Here is a 19,540-nt window from a genome sequence, read left to right as displayed (position 1 = left end):
AGAATGAGGGAGAGCATATTATGGATAGTTTAAGGGTATAGCCACTCCCTTAAGTGCAAGCAAATATTTTAATGGACATTCCCATCCGATAGGAAAAGGGTTGTGATTAGAAACAGCAAAACAATTAGTTGCTATCTTTTCTGATTGTCCTACAAATTTTGTAAAATTTTACATGAGGTGTGGTGCAATGTGGAATTTTAAGGCTTCATTTAAGTTGCACTGTTTACCAGATGAATTATTCATCTATAGTCATCTGTCGGCACAGTGATTAGCTGACAACTCCTCTACTTTCCCAGAGGCTCTCTAAATTGTATCATTCCTGACAATATTACCTTGAAAGGTGCAGTGTGTAAATCATCACTGGAATGAGAACTGTGGCTTGAAACCAAAGAGATAGGAGGAAATAAAATTGTACTGATACCCAGATTCTGAGACGATATAAGGAACGTTCCCATGTGTCAAATGATCAAGCCTGATACACTGACATACTCTTGGTTGGATTTTGTGGCCTTCCCTTCGATGAGTAGATGTGGTTCTTTATGCTGTTAACTGCAGTTAACAAAATCAGAACCTGTTAAAATACTCTAATGAAAGGGAAATGTACAATGCAGTTTACATTACTTGAACAGCGTGAGTTCGCATGATTACGGTTGTTGATGTGTGGTGAGCAGCATTTTAATTTGAGAAACAGAATTGCTTTATTCCTGTTATCAGGATTCCAGCAAAGTAAAGTAAACTTGTGAATGCTTTTAGACTATCCCACTAGAATTTTGCAGTGATTATAGCTCTGTTCTTCCAAATTGGCATCATCACCGGACAGAGCATTTTGTGTCAGCAGCGGCATGACCGCAGGTCTTGTCGGGTGGAAGAAATGTAGAAAGGTTGATGATAGCTGGCTGTGAAGCAACATAGTATTAAAACGTGTTAGTGCTAACTTGTTAAAAAAAAAGTGAGGACAAGTTGTTTGTGTTTCTCTAGCTTATGCTTTGTGATGTCAGAGACAATAACAGTTGTTTTTGAGTAAATGTTTTTGAGTTGATGCTGATTAGCATTTTATTCCAAAATTGAAATATATACTAGTTGGTCAATAATCTACAGTGCCACAAACATGCTTGAGGAATGATTTAGAAAAACACAAATTTCGCTTTTTCAACCTGTTCTTCACCCAGCCCTTCTCCAGATTTCAGCCTCTTTTGTCTTGAAACTGTTCATCTTGCCCTGTCAATGGGTTTCCAATAATATGCACAGCAGTTTTGTTTTGAGAGGTATATTTGTGCTGATCTTTTCCCTCCAACAGTGTGAATGGCTGTTCTATTGGCCTTCAAAAGTAGAAAAATGTACCAGCCACAAAAGCTTAATACATTCAGCAGGAATGGAGAAAGATCATTTAGTCAATTCAGCATTCGTGACACTAAACATAGAGCAACACTGGCCCAGTAATTTTTCCCACTTAACTTTGTACATGGCATTACATTCAGAAAATGAAGAAAATCATGTTAATGCCACCTCCTTAAGTGCCAGCAAATGTGGTAGTTAACATTCCTATCTCATACAGAAAGGATTGTAATTAGAAACAGCATGAATCTTAAGCATGTTGCACTCCTATTTATTCCCTCTGTTCTCTTCATAATCTTGAAGGTATGCTTAGAACATTTACCAAGCTGAAATTTTATTAAAGCTCTCTCCACCTTCACTGTGGTGGTGGGAGGAATTGTTAATTGTCACTGGGTGAGAGGACAAATTGTACATTCTTGGGTTTGGGAGTCATGATGGAGCAAGCGATATTGTTCACTTATGTGGATGAGGCAGTATCATTCACTTGGAGCATGAAGGTGCTATTGTTTGCTCTCAGTGGGCGTAGGGGCTGTTCAGTCTCAGTAGTTGAAGGATTATTATTCACTCTCGGTGGGTGAAGGGTGTGGATATTGTGCATTTGATTATGTATTTATTGTTCACAAGATCTGATTTCATCAGTTAATCACCTCAGGGTCAATGTCTGGAATGGATTTTCTTTTCTCTGCAGATGTGCTCACCACAATCACGGAGTCCTCAGCCAGCTCCAGTCCTTGGTCCACAAGGATCCTTACAGTATCCGTTCCAGCCACCTGAGCCAATTAGGTAAGGAATATGTTTACAATCAGTGCACATATTAATTATGGGGATTGGTTAGCTCAGTTGGCTGGGCTACTGGTTTGCAGTGCTGTGTGATCCCAACTGTGTGTTCTCTCACTGGCTGAGGTTACCATTGAAAGACTCTGCGACTCAGCCTCTCCTCTCACCTAAGATGTGGTGACCCTAATGAGACAGCAGTCCTATGGTCCTCAGGGACTGTGGTAATTTTACCTTTTGTATTTATTACAGATAGAATCTACATATTCGTGAGACCATTCACAGACGTATCTATTCGGGTTATTTATTTTGTTGGGTTATTTATTTTATTTTAACCATGATTGGTGAATATAAATGTATTGAGAGATTAATCTTGCACATTGGTGACTTACACAGCATTCTAACTGGAAGTCTAAATCCCTTGGTACAAGCAGGGTGCTTGTTTCAGTCCATGCGTGAAACTGACACTGCAAGGTGAAGGGCAGATGTTGTGTTGTCACCTGACTTAAACTGCATACTCACTTCACATTGCCTTACCAAAGGCTGTTCCCCATACCGTTCAGTTTGATTTTAAGTTGTTAATGCTTCATCTTGACGTTATTAGTGCTTCATTAATTGTTTCCCAATGTGGATATTCACAGGTATCCACGGGGTGTCACTCGCCCTAGCCGCCCAGCAAGGCCCACTCGGCGACCAGCTGAGCTGACAGATAGACCTGCCATTGTCAATCCTGATGATCTCAAAGAGCTGGATCAGCTGGACATTGAGACAGAAGATGGATGGGCAGGTGAGAGGGGAACGTGTCATGCAGACTCCTTGAACTTTAACCAAGCACTGATGATGGGCACTTGTGTTTGTGGTACTTAATTTATAGGAAATAATTGATTTTGTGCTTGACTTGATTTGCACTGTATTTCTACTCAACATTCTTACATGGATTGAGAGTGATAAGCACCACAGTGCGTGCACCAGTGTCTGAAAATCTGTAGAGGTGTACAATAGAGAGTTGGATGGCTGCATACAGAATTAAAGCTGTATATTCTGTTTAATTTGCATATGTCTAAAGTAGCTGTTTCTCTTCTGCATTCGTTTGTGGGATGTAGCCATTGCTGAAAAAACCAAGATTTATTGCCCATCTCAATTGGCCTTTAATTGTGCAGCATACCAGTCCATTTCAGAGGGCACTTAGGAGTTGGCCATATTGCTTTGGGTCTGGATTTACAGGTAGACTAGACCCAGTTAGAGTGGCCAATTGTTATTTATTCATGAAGTATGGCCTTCACTAGTTGGGACAACATTTAATGCTCATGTCCAATTGCCTTGAAAAGATGGTTCCTTCGGAACTGCAGCAGTCCTTATGGAGTGGATGCACCAACAGCCCTGATAGGGAGAGAGTTCCAGAATTTTGATCCAGAAATACTGCAAGAATGGTGATCTGTTTCCATGTCAGGGTAGTGTGTTGCTTGGACAGGAGCCTATAGGTGGTGGTATTCCCATACATCTGCTGTCCTTATTCTCCAGATGGTAGTGATTTGGAATGCACTGTGTATGCATCCTTGAGCAGATGCAGTGCATCTTGTATATAGTACACATTGCTGCTATTGTTTTGGTGCTGGTGGAGTGAATGTTTGTGAATGTAGCGCCAGTCAAGCAGGCTGCTTTGTCTTGGATAATGTCATTCTACCTGAGTGTTGTTGGAGCTGAACTCATTCAGGCAAGTAGGGGATATTCCGTTACACTCAGACTTGTGCCATTTAGCTGGTGGACAGACTGTGGAGAGTCAGGAGCTGTGATACTTGCTGCAGGATTCTTAGTCTGTGAGCTGCTCTCGTAGCCACTGTATTTATGTGGTGAGACCTGTTGAATTTTTGGTCAGTGGTAACCCCACGATAAGGATAGTGGGAAATTCAATGATGGATGTATGTTCTACCTTTGTGCTCATGATCTTATTGTATCTGTGGTGCAATAATACTGGCAAGTTTTAGAAAGCGCTTGTATTTTGTTGCGATATTTTGAGAATGTTTAAATTGGAGTAGTCCGGTCTGGGTTCCTAGTCCTGTCTTGAATCACTTGTTTCTTCTTTTGCTCAGGTGAACATGAGGAAGTGGATTACTCGGAAAAGCTGAAATTTAGTGATGACGAAGATGAAGAAATGTCAAGAGAACGAAAAGAGAAATGGTTTGTATTTAATTTAGTTTACAGTTGCAGATGAAAACCTTGAGATTTTTAAAAATTTCAGAAATGATTGAATAACACGGTCCTAAGTTTTATTTTCGTACGTAGACTTGCTTTCTGTGGCATCTGTCATGACCGTACAACATTCCAAAGCACTTTACAGTCAGTGAAATACGGCTTTGTCTCAATTCCCATTAAACTGTTGACTGCTGAACACCCTTTATAATAGATGATGTAAATGGCTCCCCCTTGAATATATGTATTGCCTCTTGAATTTGCAATCAATATCACCCCCCAAATAAAACCATTACAAATTACAGTTGCATGTTCACGTTCCTTTCTTGTTGAGCATACTGTTGTGTCTTAGATCCTTGCCCATCATGACCACAATTCCTTGTTTGTATTCCTCCATTTGGCTATTCACTCTCCCACATTGTTGAAATAGCCTACTAAAAGTCACCAGTGACACTGTTGTACAGTCTCCACATCTGGTATTTTTTGATTACACTGTTACAAGCAAGGAACAGTTATTTAGTGGTGTGTGTTAGTCCATCCTTCATGCTGAGTAAAGCAGAATAAGTTCCAACTGGAAGTTGTTATGTTTGAGCCCTCCGTTTCATTTCACACCCATACACACTGCAAATAAGTGTCTAACACCCAAAACCTTTTTTCTTTCTAGGGAAAGGGACATGAAAATAGCACGCCATAGGTCTTTAAACGCTAAGCTCGAAGCAAAGGTGGAGCCTTCCATGTGCACTGACTCCATTTGGAGCAATCCATTATCCTCCAGCCAGTCAAACCATGGCCTGCAGGATCCTGAGCCTCGGTGGAACCTATCTACTGCTGAGACAAGGGTATTTTCAATTCACTTAACAGACTTGTATTTGTTCAACTTAACTGAAATCATGTAGTTAAAATTACCTGTTGAGTGAATACTTCAGAGTACAGTGATCACCTTTATAACTAAATCCTACTACATCTCCATCTGTACTATGGTCTCTGTGACTGGCAGACGAGGTAATTTTATTTATTTAAGTCTATGCAGACATTTACCACGATCAATATTAATATAATTTATACTTAGTCGCTAAGATTGCAGATACATGTAAGGATTCAAAATGCGTATACTAATTGTAAAAAAAACATTTTCCTTAGATGGATCCACCTGCTTTCATCCCTCCAAATATAATAATGTGCTTAATATTGAAATTAATGTTCCAATTGACTGATGAAGACAGCTACTTTGTTATACTTACCACCAAAGTGTTCCTGTTTTTAATCTTCTGTTGCTTGTTTTGTAAAATTTGACAAAGTACAACTATTTGACTTTGTTGGAGAATCTGTTCCAATTTCCCAGTTTGTTTTTTGAATGTGGTCTTCAGAGAGGAAGAACATAAATGTGTTTGATGCCTTTAGACTTTATGGTTGACATTAAGTTGCGGCATTGCTTCTTAGCAGTGGCGAGCCGGTTGAGGAGTTGTAATACAAAATTGAGTCTCTTGGATTGCTGGTTTATAAATCACTCTACTCTTATGATGTGCTGCAATCCCTTGAGAGTCATGTAATCATTTGTGCTGAAAGAATTGTTTTGGCCCATTGCAGTTTTGCACCTTTTTGAATAGTGCTATTCACTTTGTCTCAACTGCAATGCGTTCCCTTGCAAATTTCCCCTTTCCAAGTAAGGTTCATGTCCAGTTCCATTTGGAAAAGGCTAAGTCTGTTCCTACCAGCCTTTCAGACAACAGACCTTTCAAATTGTAATATATTGCTGCCATAAAAAAAAGCCTCCTGCGTACCCTTCTGGTTCTTCTTACGTTAAATTTGTACTCCCCATATTTCCCTCCTGTCACCTTCTCACATCAACGAAATCTTTAATCTCTGCTAACCTAATAAATCTCTTCTAAGCTTCACTATTTGGTGCTCCTTGCAGTTGCCCCATAACCATGCATTCACTTTTTCTTCACAAGTATTTAGAATTGAAACTGCTCCTGATGTCCTTTTAGGCAGTGCTTTCAGAATCACCACTACATGCGCTGTTTAATAACAGAATCCTCCTCTTCTCCCCTCCACTTCTTGAATTAACTGTCTTAAATCGGTGTCCTCTGATTGTTAAACCTGCCGCAAGCTGAAATGGTTTTTTTCTTATGTACTCTGTAAAAAATCATTCATAATAAAATCTCTTAATCTTTCTGTTCTAAAGAGAATGACGCCATCATCTCCAGTCTTTTCACATAATTGAATTCAGGTTGTGGGTATTTTCATGGTTGAATTTATTCAAGGTTGGGATAATTAGAACTTTGGACTATAAAGAATAATGGAGGCAGAAGGCTAATCATATGGTAAATGGGAGAGTAGGCTCCAGGGCCCTATGATTTACGTGATTTCTTAGGATTTTATGTTTTTTCTTGCATAAGAACCTGCTGCAAATCTTTGACAGAGTGTGAACTGGTAACAGACGCAGTACTCTAACTGACGCCTGGTAATGATGTACAAGGTTTAGCATCACAGTCCAGACATTTTTTGTAGGTCATCATGATTAGATGTGCATGTTCACAGCAGTCTTATTAAGGAATATTTATAGAATAGATTTGATGGCCAGGTAGAATTATGTGTATTACTTTCCGACCCAGGGAGAACAATGCCAGAAAATCTGTGACTAACCAGCAGGCAGGTTCCAACCTTGAGTAGGTCACTTTGGCTACCTTTTGTTTGCAGTCTCAAATTTTGAATCACTTTTTCTCCAAAATTTCCCTTGACCACGAACCAGATTTCCTTCCATTCTTGGTAAGAATTGATGCTCATCTATATGCAGAATCTAAAAAGAAATTGATCAATGATTTTGTAACGACAGCAGCTTATACAGAAAGGTTAGAGAGTAAGTGTTTGGATTTAAGCCCTTTTTGTTATGAGCTGTTAAAGCATGAGTTTTGAGTGGTAGCAGGAATGGGATTCAGACATGGTTTAATGGAAAATGAATTTATTGAGTGTTATAAATCTTCAGAATCCACAGTTTAAATGTTTCCCTTATCTATATTGCAAAGCTTTTGCTTTTTGCATTTCTCTCTTCAGACTGGAGTCTTCCAAAAACTAGTGGGAGTTAATAGATGGGCAGACACTCAGGTTGAGAAAGATGAAGCTTGGCGACAACGGCCAAATTCTGGCACGAGTGAACGTTCTGAGGCATTGGAACGTGTCAGGAGGAGGCGTGAGGAGGAGGAACGACGGGCCCAGGAAGAGCGATTAGCTGCCTGTGCTGAAAAACTGAAGAAACTTGATCAGAAACGCGGAGTGATAGAGAATTCTGTCAAATTTGATGGCCGGAGAAAGGATGATGGTGAAACTAAGGAGAGCAAGGACTCTCTACCTCTATCTGCACACCAGAAACCTTACGCTGAGAACAAGCTGAACTTACCAAAAGGTACCAATGGCAATTCTGGATTTGAAAGATTTTCTTGTTTAATTGACAATGTAACCATAACTCTCAATGAAACGGAACAGTTTTACTGACTGGTTGTTGGAAATATTCTTATTTAGCCTTGTTGGTTCTTAAGGTTGTGTAAAAATATGGTTTGATCATGCTGTTCTTTTTTGTTGTACACTTAAAAACCAAGCTTTTACTTTTGAGCAAGTTTGTTTTACTAGGTCAACATGGTAATATAAATAAAAGTGCAACATATATTTGCAATTCCAATTATAGTGAATCAATCATTAATTAATCTGGACAAAATTGCAGATTGATCTTCATCAACTTTCTTGTCTGGAGCTCATCAGAAACCCAGTGCTGCTGTTTTGGGTGATTACCTTACGTGAAATATGTTAATGCTGAAATCAAACCTCCAATATATCGGGCTGGAGTCACAGCTACTTGTTCTATGTGTTATATGTTGCAGGGGGAAATGTCCCACGATACTTGTCAGGTGATCAGTTGCCTGAGCAGGAAACGGTGAAGTTGAGGAGGATGACTGATGGTGCAATCGGTGGGTAGATTTTGAAAAGGTGGCAATGAAATAAATAGGTTTAAGAAACTGTAGAGGCCGCAGAATGCAGGATTTAAGATATTAAATAGAAGTTGTTGTGATTCACAGGGGTCCAGAGTCAGAAGCAATATGGAGAAAGTTAAAGGCAGGAAGAAGGGGTTGCAAGGAGTTTGGGGAGTCAGTGAAAAATAAGACTGTATATGTAATGTATACAGAATTGGTATGTTTTCTTTGGCTGGGAAGAAAAACCTTGGTCTTACGGGAGAGTATCTTTGCCGTAATTGAGGCATGTTTTCTCCATTTCTGCCTTTCATGATTTGAGCGTACTTGTGTCTGGAGTGTGAAATCTGCTGAACAACTGTTGATTTTCTATTGTAATGAATTTCAGAAAAATGTGAGCTGCCTGTGGAGCTTCCTGTTGATGACAAGGTGAAAAAAGAAGTTACTGCAGGCATTACAGAAAATGAAGAGGAAAACAACAAGCAGGGAAATGAGCCAGCACTGCCTGTGCAAAACTACAGCAAGTTCCACAAGTCTCTGCCACCCAGGTTCCAACGACAACAGCAGGTAACTGCCAGTGGAGTTCAGATGTGTTCAGTACTCTATCATTATAACTTGATAGAAATGGGAACACGAGTATGTCGCTTAACACCTTGAATCTGTTCAACTGTTCAGTGAGGCCAGGTTAATCTGTGACTGAACTCCATCTTTGTCCTTAATGCATGGGTAGATTCAACCAAACAGTTGGATTTAAAATTATACGGATAGCTTAAAGTCAACTCCTATTTGTGGAAGAGGTCCAGATTTCTATTGCCCATTGTGCATAGAAGTTCTTAACTTCATTCCTGACAGGTTTGGCTGTTGGGGTCTAACATTTATGTTACATCCCTGACCTTAGACTCACCGACCAGCAAAAATTGTTTCTCTCACTGTCTAATTTAGCAGTTCCAATAATACCTTGAAAGTTTCAATCTAATCATCCTGTAAAGTTTTAACTTGCAGAAAACGTAACTGATTTATTTAATCTCTCTTTGCAATTTAACCCTTGGAGACCTAGTCTTAGAAGCGTTTCCGTGTTTCACTTCCTCCAAGGCCAATATAAGACCAGTAAGCTGAAGTGTTGAGATCTAAGTGCATTTCCCTAGGTGTGGCTTTACTGGGGTCTGTATAACTTAGTGTAATTTCTACCTGCTTATTCGGAGTAACGATGGACTTTTTCTGCATGTAACAAATTTGTAAAAAAAAAGAGTATGAGGTGATATGTGTTGGAATAATCTAATGTTAAGAGGGCTGCTTATTGGAAGTATGCATTCACCATATAGTTTAGATGCCAAATGGTCAATCCCCTTGTATCTCTCTTTGTCAAATTGCTGAATTATGAATTATGGCCTTGATGGAGCTGTGAAAACAAATCTTATTTGAATGTGCTTGTGCATTCTGTTTTCTGATCAAACATGTTGGATTCGGATTTGATTTGCTGAACAATGTGGTTCGTACAAAATTGTTCAATGGGAATGAATGTTTAAGTGGTAGGTCTTCAACATCTTGTTTTAAAGATGTCATTTATGCGATTTAGAGACGCAAAAGTAATTTCTGCCCCAATTGCACAGATCAAGCAGAGAGAGAGAGGCACTGCTTGCTAATCTCAAAGTTAGCAGTGAAGTCGAGTTGAGAAAAAGAATAATCTGATAAGAGACAGTAGTCATTCTTGTTAGGCTTCTGTCTCTCTTATAAAAAGGTGCACTTTTGAGAAGATGATTGGATTAAGCAGCAAAGCAATGCCACGTCCTTCAGAAACAGGAATTGAGACTTGGTAGTTGCATCAGATAAATTTTCTACTCTCTGCTGGTGTTGGATGGGAGGTTAATCTTATGCTTTATCCAAGAAAAATTGCAAGATTTTGTGCAATCTTGTAAAATAGAAGAACCGTGATTTTAAAAGTCTAAACCTGTACTGTTTGTATTGTTTCCTGCTTTGGCCAACTAGGAGCAGCTGTTAAAGATGCAGCAACGGCAGCAACAGCAAGGCCCAGCCATGACCCCATCAGTTGCACCTCCTCATTCTCATTCACAGAGACACATCTATCCCAGCCCAGTCGGTCCACCGCCTCCTCACATGCTTGGATATGATCCTCGTTGGATGATGATGCCTTCATACATGGATCCTCGACTGAGCCCAGGAAGGCCACCAGTTGACTTCTACCCATCAGGCGTTCATCCCTCTGGTAAGTTGACACGGAAGTAACTAACAGTAACAAAGGAATCTGATCAGTGCATTGACAACGTGAGTGAATTTAATTACTTCCAGCCCATCAGAACTTGGAGTGGAAGTGTTCGTTCATTAATTTCTGGTCATATTTTTGTGATCTTTGCTCATGTAATTTGGTGAACACTTTATAACCTGGTAACTGAATTTTCCAGTGTTCTTCGTTATTGATTGGGGTGCACTAAATGCTCTCACTTTGGTCAGCGTTTACCTAAAGGGTAGGGTTATATATGGATTGTGTTGTTACTTTGCTGGATAACCACCTGCAGTTGTAGTAGCTGGCAACTTGCTTCCCAGTTTCCAGACCCACGACACACAAGCACATTGTCACTATTTGTCAACCTTCTCTCAGTCCTAACAGTGTTTGTTATCTGCCACCTACCAACTCAAACAAAGAGATAGAAAATTCAGATTTAATTTCATGGGAATGCAGGAAACCATAACAACTGGAACATCAATGCCATAATGAGCAACATGAAATACAATCTGTGCTTCCGTGCACTGTGCATCAGTAGTTAGCTAGCTTGTTTAGACAAAGATGTGGCTTAGTGGTATTGTCAGTGAAATTGTGATTGAGACCCAGGCTAATATTCTTGGGGGGCATGGGTTCGAAACTCATGGCAAAATGTTCTAATAATTTTCTGTCACAGCTTTATTGTTTATGCTCACGTAAGGATGATTTATTTCTTGTAGGGATCATGAAGCCGGTAATGCGCCCAGACCGCTCAGACAGTGTGACTTCAGGGTCCGAGCAGCACGATCGGTCTCCCATTCTGTTACAGGAGAGAAGAACCCCACCTACAGAACCGCAATTCAGCTGGGGTCAAGAAGACTATCAACCACCTCCAAACAGAACTTTTATGTTAGCCTCTCAGAGATCGCAAGAGGATAATGGTTCTGAAGACAGAAATGTCAGGTGAGTTTCTTGCCTGTAGAGGATCTGTAGCAATTCCAGGTTAGGATTGATAACAGACCACTAAAGGTCTTTATGATATGAACCACAGAAGAAGCAAGATTTGTGAGATTTTGTATGTATGTGGCCACTGATGACTGGGGACTGTAATCTACCAGAAGAAGGCTAAATAAATATGATACATACTCTGTTTATTTGATTCTTAGCCTTAAAAAAAAGCTTTAAAATGAAATGAAATTAGATCAGTCTATTTCTGAGCAGAAAATGTGGGAATACTGCAAGGAATAGTTGGAGATGAGCTAAGGGCAGGAAGAAGGGATCGATTTAATTTGGTGTCATATTCGGCACAACATCATGGGCCGAAGCGCCCGTTGCTGTGGTGTACTGTTCTATGTTCTACATACTGTATCTTTTTGAGGTATGCATGGTCTGCTTGTTCGAATGCCGGGGCACCTTTAAATGATCATGTTGTGACTTCAAAGGGCAGGTTGCTGCGTAGCTAAGGGCACAGCTTATGGAAATCTGCTGTGGTTTTCCTCAATATTTAACGATGTATTCAACAACTTTCCTTTATTATAGGAACGAAAAGCTTCCCACTCCACCTGCTGGGAGGGCAGATTCCATTTCCCAGCAAGCCATGAAGGTACAGCGGGATCCATTTGAGGAGCAGATAGATGATTACAGGGTTGCACCAACAGACAAATTGTTGAATATGGTTTGTTTGGAGCCCCAGACTGAACTAATAAAAGACCGAAGGCCTGATGTATCTCCAAATGTGTCAGCAGTGTTAGGTCGGGATGTTCTTTTCCAGCATAAAACAAGTTCTCAGATACTTCACAAAGAACTTTTCACATCTGAAAATGAGCAGGTAGGGCTGAATGGGTCCCTGTTGAGGGATAGTACTGAAACCTCAAAACCAGCTGAAAATGTTGAGGAGCTGGCGTCTCACACCTGGGATTACGTACACCAGAAAGAGCCACCAAGCCCAAAGATTAATGAGCATGAAGACACCAGAGAGGAGAAAGGTTTTCGAGCAGAAATATGGCAAACTGATAATCTACCAAAGAGGGAATCTAAACCTGCACCCCAGTGGGAACCACTGAAAGGAAATCATATTGATCGTCGTGACACTGTCGGAAAAATGACAGGCAGAAGATCTGGACCGATTAAGAAACCAGTACTTAAAGACCTCAAGACTGAGAAGTCTGAAGAGACAGAAAAAGTAAAGTTGGAGTCTGTTCTGAAAAACAGTCACAGTAAGACAGAACAGACCAAGACTGAGAATAAAGCGTTGAAAACCAGTGGAGGAACGGTGCCATCATCGCAAACATCTTTGTCATCGAATGTTAGACCTGAAATGGCTGCCCTCCCAGTGCCTTCAGCTAAGTTTGACTGGGAAATGGAGAAACCACAAAAAAAGGAGAATAAGGCATGGGAGGTAAGACCAGTGAATAAAGATGGCGTTGATTTTCCTCCACCGCAGAGAAGGAACTGGGTTGAAGACGATGAACATAATTTGAGTAGTCGGAGCCAAGGACGAGGAAGGGGCAGAGGAAGAGATTTTTATGGCCGGGTTGGAGATGTCAGAGGCTCATATAACAATTTGAACAGAGGAAATCGTCAGACTCCAAAGGACTACAGTAATCCTTCAGAAGACAGCCAAAAGAGCTCCTCCCGCCGTCGAAATGCTAGTGAGACACGCAGTGAGGGGTCCGAATATGAAGATATACCAAAACGACGGAGACAGAGGGGAGTTGGAACTGGCAGTGAAGGCACCAGTGATGCAGTATATTCAGACAGAGAGGGGAAAAATATGTTTAAAGACTCTGTCAAGAAATCGAAGAGGATACCATCAGATGGGCCAATTGTTGGTGAAGTAGAGGATGAAAGAGGGCCCCCCAAAGTGTTTGAGAGGGCACTGCCACCTCGCTTGAGCAACCCTGGGCGAGGACGTAACTTTGCCTCTCGGGGGATGTCCTCCAGACAAAATAGAGGGGGTGTGTGCAAAGTAAATGGTACTTATCAGCTAAATGGTGATGTTTCCACGTGCATGCTGTTGCCCAAAAGGCAGCCTCTTAAGGAATCTACAAAAGTGCTGAACAGGCCTTTGGAAGTGGCACTTGAGAATACTGGGGAGGAAAATGGAGTCGGAGACAAAATCCTGCTTTCTGGAATCTCGGCCATAGATGATCAACCATCCAAAAGAGAGCGATCGATGGATATGCCCCCACGGAGAAGGCGACCTCCTAGGCAGGACAAGCCTCCAAGATTCAGGCGTCTCAAACAAGAAAAAGACGCAGCCACTGAGGTCAAAAATGATGTACCTGTTGCTGTGGACCATGGCATATCTAATATGACTGCAAGGACTGATGATCAGGAGATGGCTTCACTTGTAGCTGGCAATAAGTCGCCAGATCTGTCTAATCAAAATTCTTCTGACCAAGCTAATGAGGAGTGGGAAACTGCTTCTGAAAGCAGTGACTTTACAGAGAAGCGAGACAGAGAGAATAGAATATGCCAGAACAACCTCCCACCTGAAGTGGATGTGGCAGACGGTAGTCTTGGACAGAGGAAAGAATTAGCTAAACGCAGTTTTTCTAGCCAGCGGCCGGTTGACCGGCAAAACCGCAGGACGAATCCAGGCTATGGTGGAAAAACTCCAAAAACAAATGGGACTGGTCCAAGGAATGAAAAGGCAGCTGGGCAACCGTCAAGGAACAAAAGGTATATAATGTGGATATTTGATAGGCAGAGACTAAATGTTTAGTGTCTGTCAATTCTCTCTTCGAGATTTTGCTTGCTTTGTGACACCCAGCCCAAATATTTGGTTATTATTTAATAAAGAAGTCAGTTACCTCAGATAGCTGGTTTGCAGTGCTGACTGATGCTGATGGCATGCATTCAATTCACGTACTGACTAAAGGATTCTCCTCAACTTCTCCCATCACTTGAGGCATGGTGACCCTTGGGTTTAATCACTACCAGTTGTGTCTCTGTAATGAGAGAATAGCCTTATGATCTGGCAAGACTGTGGCGATATTACCATTTTACCCTTTATTGCGTATGACGAGGGCTATTTCAGCCTTATCCTCCTTTAGTGTCCCCTAACATAAGCTTGAAAGTGGATTCTAAAATTACAGAATAATTATACTGTTCCAGACCTGTAACATAAATGTAACAACATTATAATCGCTCTCTTTGATTCAGTCCAAATGGCTTAAAAAAGCAACAGTAATCGTGTTATTACAAATCTTCTCCCCCCCCCCCCCCCCCAACTTCTCCATAAAACATAAATTACTTCCTTTTGGTTCTTCGTTGCATTCTCCCTCAGTCCATCGAGTAGGAGGCTGCAAAATGTTGCTTTGGTCCCATGTTACATTCCATTGACTAACACAGCTGTGGGTGTGAGTCTGAGCAGTCCTACTGCTGGCTTTTTTTTTGCTTTGTTCTTTCTCTACAGTCAGAAAAAAAGGGCATAATTCTGTTACAGTGTGCTGCCACTGAGCAGTCAGTCCACGAGGAAGTGCTATAATTCAATTTTGAGAGAGACTGGCAATATTGATGATTGCAGAATGGGATGTTTCAGTGTTGAATTGTTGAACCCTGTGCGACTCCAACTAATTATTCCATTTTCAAGCAGGTACGTAGAAGAACAGCATTGTGATCAAGTAACAGTGAATGGAGGGAATGTTAACACGGTGTACTGTGTAGATCGAGTCATTCCCCATGATCCTGTGGCTGTCCAAAATGCAATGAAGGACGCATCAAATAAAAAGAAGGAAAAGGATGTGAAGCCTGGCATGAAAAAGGCAAAAGAAAAAACTGATGCTTTGGCACAATTTGATTTAAATAATTATGCAAGTAAGTCCAGATCACTCTATATTCAGATAAGATTGACATTCCACTAAAGACACAGACTTGCATTATGCTTTTGAGTTTTAGTGTAGTTTTAAGAGTGCTCTTGAGATTGAATCTTATTTTGTTCAGTTGTGCTAATGATCCACCCTGAGCGTTGATCTGCTCTAAGTTTTACATAAGGTTTCTTTCAGTTTCCAGGGACATCTCAAGTACGTACTTTAGCAGGAGTGAATAAACAGAATAACTTCCATTTATATAGTGTCTTTAATGGCTTCAGAAATTTCTACAGTGCTTCACAGGCAATAAATTGCTTTTGAAGTGTGGTCAATGTTGTAAATTAAGAAATGGCAGTAGCCAGTTTGTCCAAAACAAGCTCCCACTGAAGAAGGATCGTGACCCGAAACAGTGACTTCCCTACTCCTCTGATGCTGCCTGATCTGCTTATTCCTCCAGCTCCATGCTGTGTTGTCTCTCACTCCAGCATCTATTTGTTATCTTCCACAAAAAATATTGTAACCAGCTCACAATGCTGTTTATTACAAAATAAATTTTGGCTAGGACACCCTGCTCCTGTTCAAAATAGTACTGTCTCCTGAAAGACAGTGCAATAAAAATCTCACTGTTCAACTGGGGTCTTGAAATTATTTAAGTAAATAGCTCTGAAACATGAAGCCTGCGATCAGTAGTAGTGACCACAGTCGTTGTAAAGGCATTTGGCTCAATAATCAAAATGCCCATTAGAGAAGGAAATCCGCTGCCACAACCCAGCCTGGGGTTATAAGTGATTTCAGATCCACAGCGATGAACTTGGCTCTTCAGTGTGCTCTGAAATGGCCTTGCAAGCCACTCAGTTGAATTCTAGAAGGTGCCTTCTAACCATCACGTTCCCAAACAGTAGGGAATAGGCAATAAATGCTGGCTGTTCCAGACATGCCTACATCCTATGAATGAGTTAAAATACAAAGTACTGCAGTGGATTACCTGCTCGGGTCTCTTGAGTTAGATTCAAGCCTACAACGTTCTGACTCAGAACAAAGACTGCCACCTGCCGAGATATGACTAAGACCTTGCAATGTTGCCATTCGCAGAACAATAATGAGGAAGGCGCAGTGATTTTTTTATTAATCTCTTTTACCTCAGCAATAACTTGAATGCTGATAAAAGTACCTGATGATTTTTCTTCCTTTAAGGTGTTGTCATTATTGATGATCACCCAGCTGTAGCTGTGGAGGAGCAGCAGTCAGTGTCAGCTGTGAACGATGGATTCACTGAAGTAATCTCAAAAAAACACCGCCGTTTGCTTGAGGAAGAGCGCAGGAAGAAAGAACAGTCATCGCAGGTATGTGGGTTATCTTCAGCATCATATTGCAACATTGTAAAAGATGCAGTTTTTTTGAGTTTTGTGTCATTGCAGTTTGGTGTAATGGTTGGATCTCCATTTTATATTTCATTGAAATGTCACACAACAACACTGTTATAGTAAGAATTTTAAACCTTTTCCTCTTCTGTTCAGTGACCTTACATTGATACAGGTCCTGAATTCTTGTTCATCAGAAAAAAGTAAAAAGACCTAGCTTCATTATGTTGGTATAAATGATGCTCCAATAGATCCTTCCAACCCTTCCATTACTTGTACTCAAGGAAAGGGATATGAGGACATAGATGCACTGATATACCAACTAAAGAGATAAATTGACTTTATAATCCACATGCTCCCAGTTACAAACATCGTCTAACCTGCAATAGCTCCCAGTCCATCAATACATCCGACTTAAGTTTACTATTTTCCTATTTAAATTCTTTCTTGGTCTCCTCCCTCCCAATTAATTAATTCATTTTAGATGTTTCTATTACATATTAAATGTAAATTATTGAATTATTATGTTCTAAAGGGAATATCTGTTAAATAGATTTAAAAACAAAAATAACAAGCTAAGTCAGTTTGCTCTATCTAGATCACTGTCACTTTGACAAGGGCAATTAGAGATGGACAATAAATGCTAACCTAATCAGCACAACCATATAAATTGATAACTTTTAAAAAAAAACCTTGTGTGCACTTCGCTGCCCTCTCCTGCTGGCTTCCTCCCTCACTGAATCATCCTTTCCTACAAAGGAGGACTCCGATAGAGGGTGGTGAGAGAAAGGAATGTTATGAGAAGAACTGCAAATGGATGGGTTTTGTTGGGGGTGGGTTAGAGGGGGGTGTCGCTGGGAGAACACGAGTGAGAGAAGTATACAGCAAGTGAGGCAGCTCCAAATATCATGCAGTGTCACGCCTAACTCTGCATAAAATGAGCTGGAGCAGAAGCTCTGACACGAAGTGCGTATTAACCACATTATGCTAAAGTGGAACAGTGTGATATCAGGAATCTAAAACAGGAACTTAAGTGTGCAGTCACAGCAAGTTTAATTGACATGACAGTGTTAACGTATGCCAGTGTATACATTTCACAGGATCATTCTCAGATGAACTTTTAACACCAAACCATATAGCAAGATACTAGGCGAGAGGCTGAAACGCTTTGGTCAAAAATAGTTGGTTTGAAAGATGATAACAGATGGGAGAGAAGCAGAAAAGTTTAGAGAGGGCGTTCTAGAGCTTGGGGGTGTCTAAGCATAAGGCAGCAGCCAGTGGTGGAAAGAACGGAATTGTAGATGCACAAGAGGCCAGAATTGAAGGAGTGCAAAGATTTCAGAAGGTTCTACAAATGTAGATGTTTACAGAATTGAGATGGAAGAACCTCTGAAAGGATTTAACCAGGAAGATAGTGAGTTTAATTTAGATAATTTTGTGGATTCAAAGCCAATGTAAGTTATCAAGCATAACAGGGATGGGAGAGTGAGACAAGGAGAATTTGAATAAGGTCAGCAGAGTTGATTCTAGATGTTCTTTCTAAACAAATCTTTTGCAGAAGCAGAAAAAAGCACAAGATTTTACTCCTCGTGATGGCTGCATTAGTGGGGAATGCTTTCCATGAAGTAGTAATGTTCATGTTTGTATAAGATGATAGAAATGTGGGTTTACTTAATGTTTCATACATGATAAAAAATTCTCACTATTCTGTTGTTTGCAGGCACCTGGTAAAAACAGGAATGAAAAGAGCTGGACATCTTCATCCAAAATGCCTCCTAGATTTGTCAAAAAGCAGCAGCTGTCCAATCCAGTTACTGAGCAGCCAGAGGATAGCTCCTTCTCCAAGGGGCAGGCCAGTAGCCTAGGAACAGAGATTTGGGAGAACTCCAGTGCAAGTAAGATGATTACTAAATTGCTATCTGCGCAGAGTCTGGTTGACAGCACACTACCTACTAATTTGCAGGTTATTTCAGATTGGTGGTGAAGATCTGAATGGAAAATGCTGGAAGCACACAACCGTCAGGCACCCTCTGTGGAGAGAGAAGCAGAGCTTTGTGTTGATAACTTCCAAACTTACAATTTTGATAAAAGGCCGTAGACCTGGAATGTTCCCTTTTTTTCTGCTTTTGATGCTGTCAGAATGTTTGAGTGTTTCCAGCTTGTTACAGGGCTTAACCATTTGGGAAACCTTAGAATGGGACCTGAAGAAATCTGATTTTACACTCTATGTTGTGGATAGATACAAGACTTAGTTTCAATATGATGGTATAAATGATGCTCCAATAGATCCTTCTGACCCTTCCATCACTTGTACTCTTGGAAAGGGAAATGAGGACATAGATGCACTGATATACCAACTAAAGAGATCAGTTGACTTTATAATCAATGTGCTCGATATACAATTGAGTAACAAACATCAGTTGTACTATATTTATGAGCATAGAAGGTCATCCAAATGTGAGACAGTTGAGCAATTTTTTTGGTTATGATTATACATTTCTCCATTAATTCACAGATTATTTGTTGCACAAGAATAAGCAAGTTCTTTAAGCCAGTTAATGAAACTGTAATGACATGACAGTTCAGGTCTTGATCTTCGTAATGTTCAACTTGTTTGCAGTTTCAAAAACATTTAACTTATTCATATTTAAATTGCTTTCAATTAATAAATGTGGGATTGTAAAAGCATTATAACAAAAAAGCAAGGATTGTCATAAAACCCATCTGGTTCACTGGTGCCCTTTAGGGAATGAAAATCTGTCGTTCATCCGATCTGGCTGCCTTGTGACTTCAGAACCGCAATAATGTGATCACCTCTGAACCGTCCTCTGAAATAGTCCATCTAGCTGTCAGTTTGAGAGCAATAATGGATGCCTTGCAAATGGT

The 19,540-nt window shown here is 40.5% G+C and overlaps 1 protein-coding gene and 2 non-coding genes across 7 annotated transcripts in view; all 3 read left to right on the top strand.

Moving 5' to 3' along the window:
* Positions 1–19,540, top strand: part of prrc2b (proline-rich coiled-coil 2B) — a 73,088-nt gene that overhangs the window by 17,864 nt on the left and 35,684 nt on the right. For 3 of the 5 annotated variants that reach the window (XM_048558642.2, XM_048558643.2, XM_048558640.2), the window contains exons 8-20: positions 2,024–2,118; positions 2,751–2,896; positions 4,200–4,287; positions 4,964–5,138; positions 7,354–7,702; positions 8,175–8,261; positions 8,650–8,828; positions 10,248–10,485; positions 11,220–11,442; positions 12,019–14,163; positions 15,077–15,300; positions 16,488–16,636; positions 18,375–18,549. In XM_048558642.2, the coding sequence (XP_048414599.1) occupies positions 2,024–2,118; positions 2,751–2,896; positions 4,200–4,287; positions 4,964–5,138; positions 7,354–7,702; positions 8,175–8,261; positions 8,650–8,828; positions 10,248–10,485; positions 11,220–11,442; positions 12,019–14,163; positions 15,077–15,300; positions 16,488–16,636; positions 18,375–18,549 (4,273 nt within the window). The remainder of the gene's footprint in view (positions 1–2,023; positions 2,119–2,750; positions 2,897–4,199; positions 4,288–4,963; positions 5,139–7,353; positions 7,703–8,174; positions 8,262–8,649; positions 8,829–10,247; positions 10,486–11,219; positions 11,443–12,018; positions 14,164–15,076; positions 15,301–16,487; positions 16,637–18,374; positions 18,550–19,540) is intronic. The other 2 variants (XM_059638386.1, XM_048558641.2) reach the window with 1 other exon arrangement.
* Positions 16,886–16,972, top strand: LOC125465609 (small nucleolar RNA SNORD62). The gene has a single exon (XR_007250292.1). It is a non-coding gene; the product is annotated as a small nucleolar RNA SNORD62 (small nucleolar RNA).
* Positions 18,921–19,007, top strand: LOC125465608 (small nucleolar RNA SNORD62). The gene has a single exon (XR_007250291.1). It is a non-coding gene; the product is annotated as a small nucleolar RNA SNORD62 (small nucleolar RNA).

This window comes from Stegostoma tigrinum, chromosome 29, assembly GCF_030684315.1.
Source record: "Stegostoma tigrinum isolate sSteTig4 chromosome 29, sSteTig4.hap1, whole genome shotgun sequence".
NCBI classification, from domain to species: domain Eukaryota; kingdom Metazoa; phylum Chordata; class Chondrichthyes; order Orectolobiformes; family Stegostomatidae; genus Stegostoma; species Stegostoma tigrinum.
Note: the sequence above shows the minus strand (reverse complement) of the source record. Positions and strands in the feature narration are given on the sequence as shown.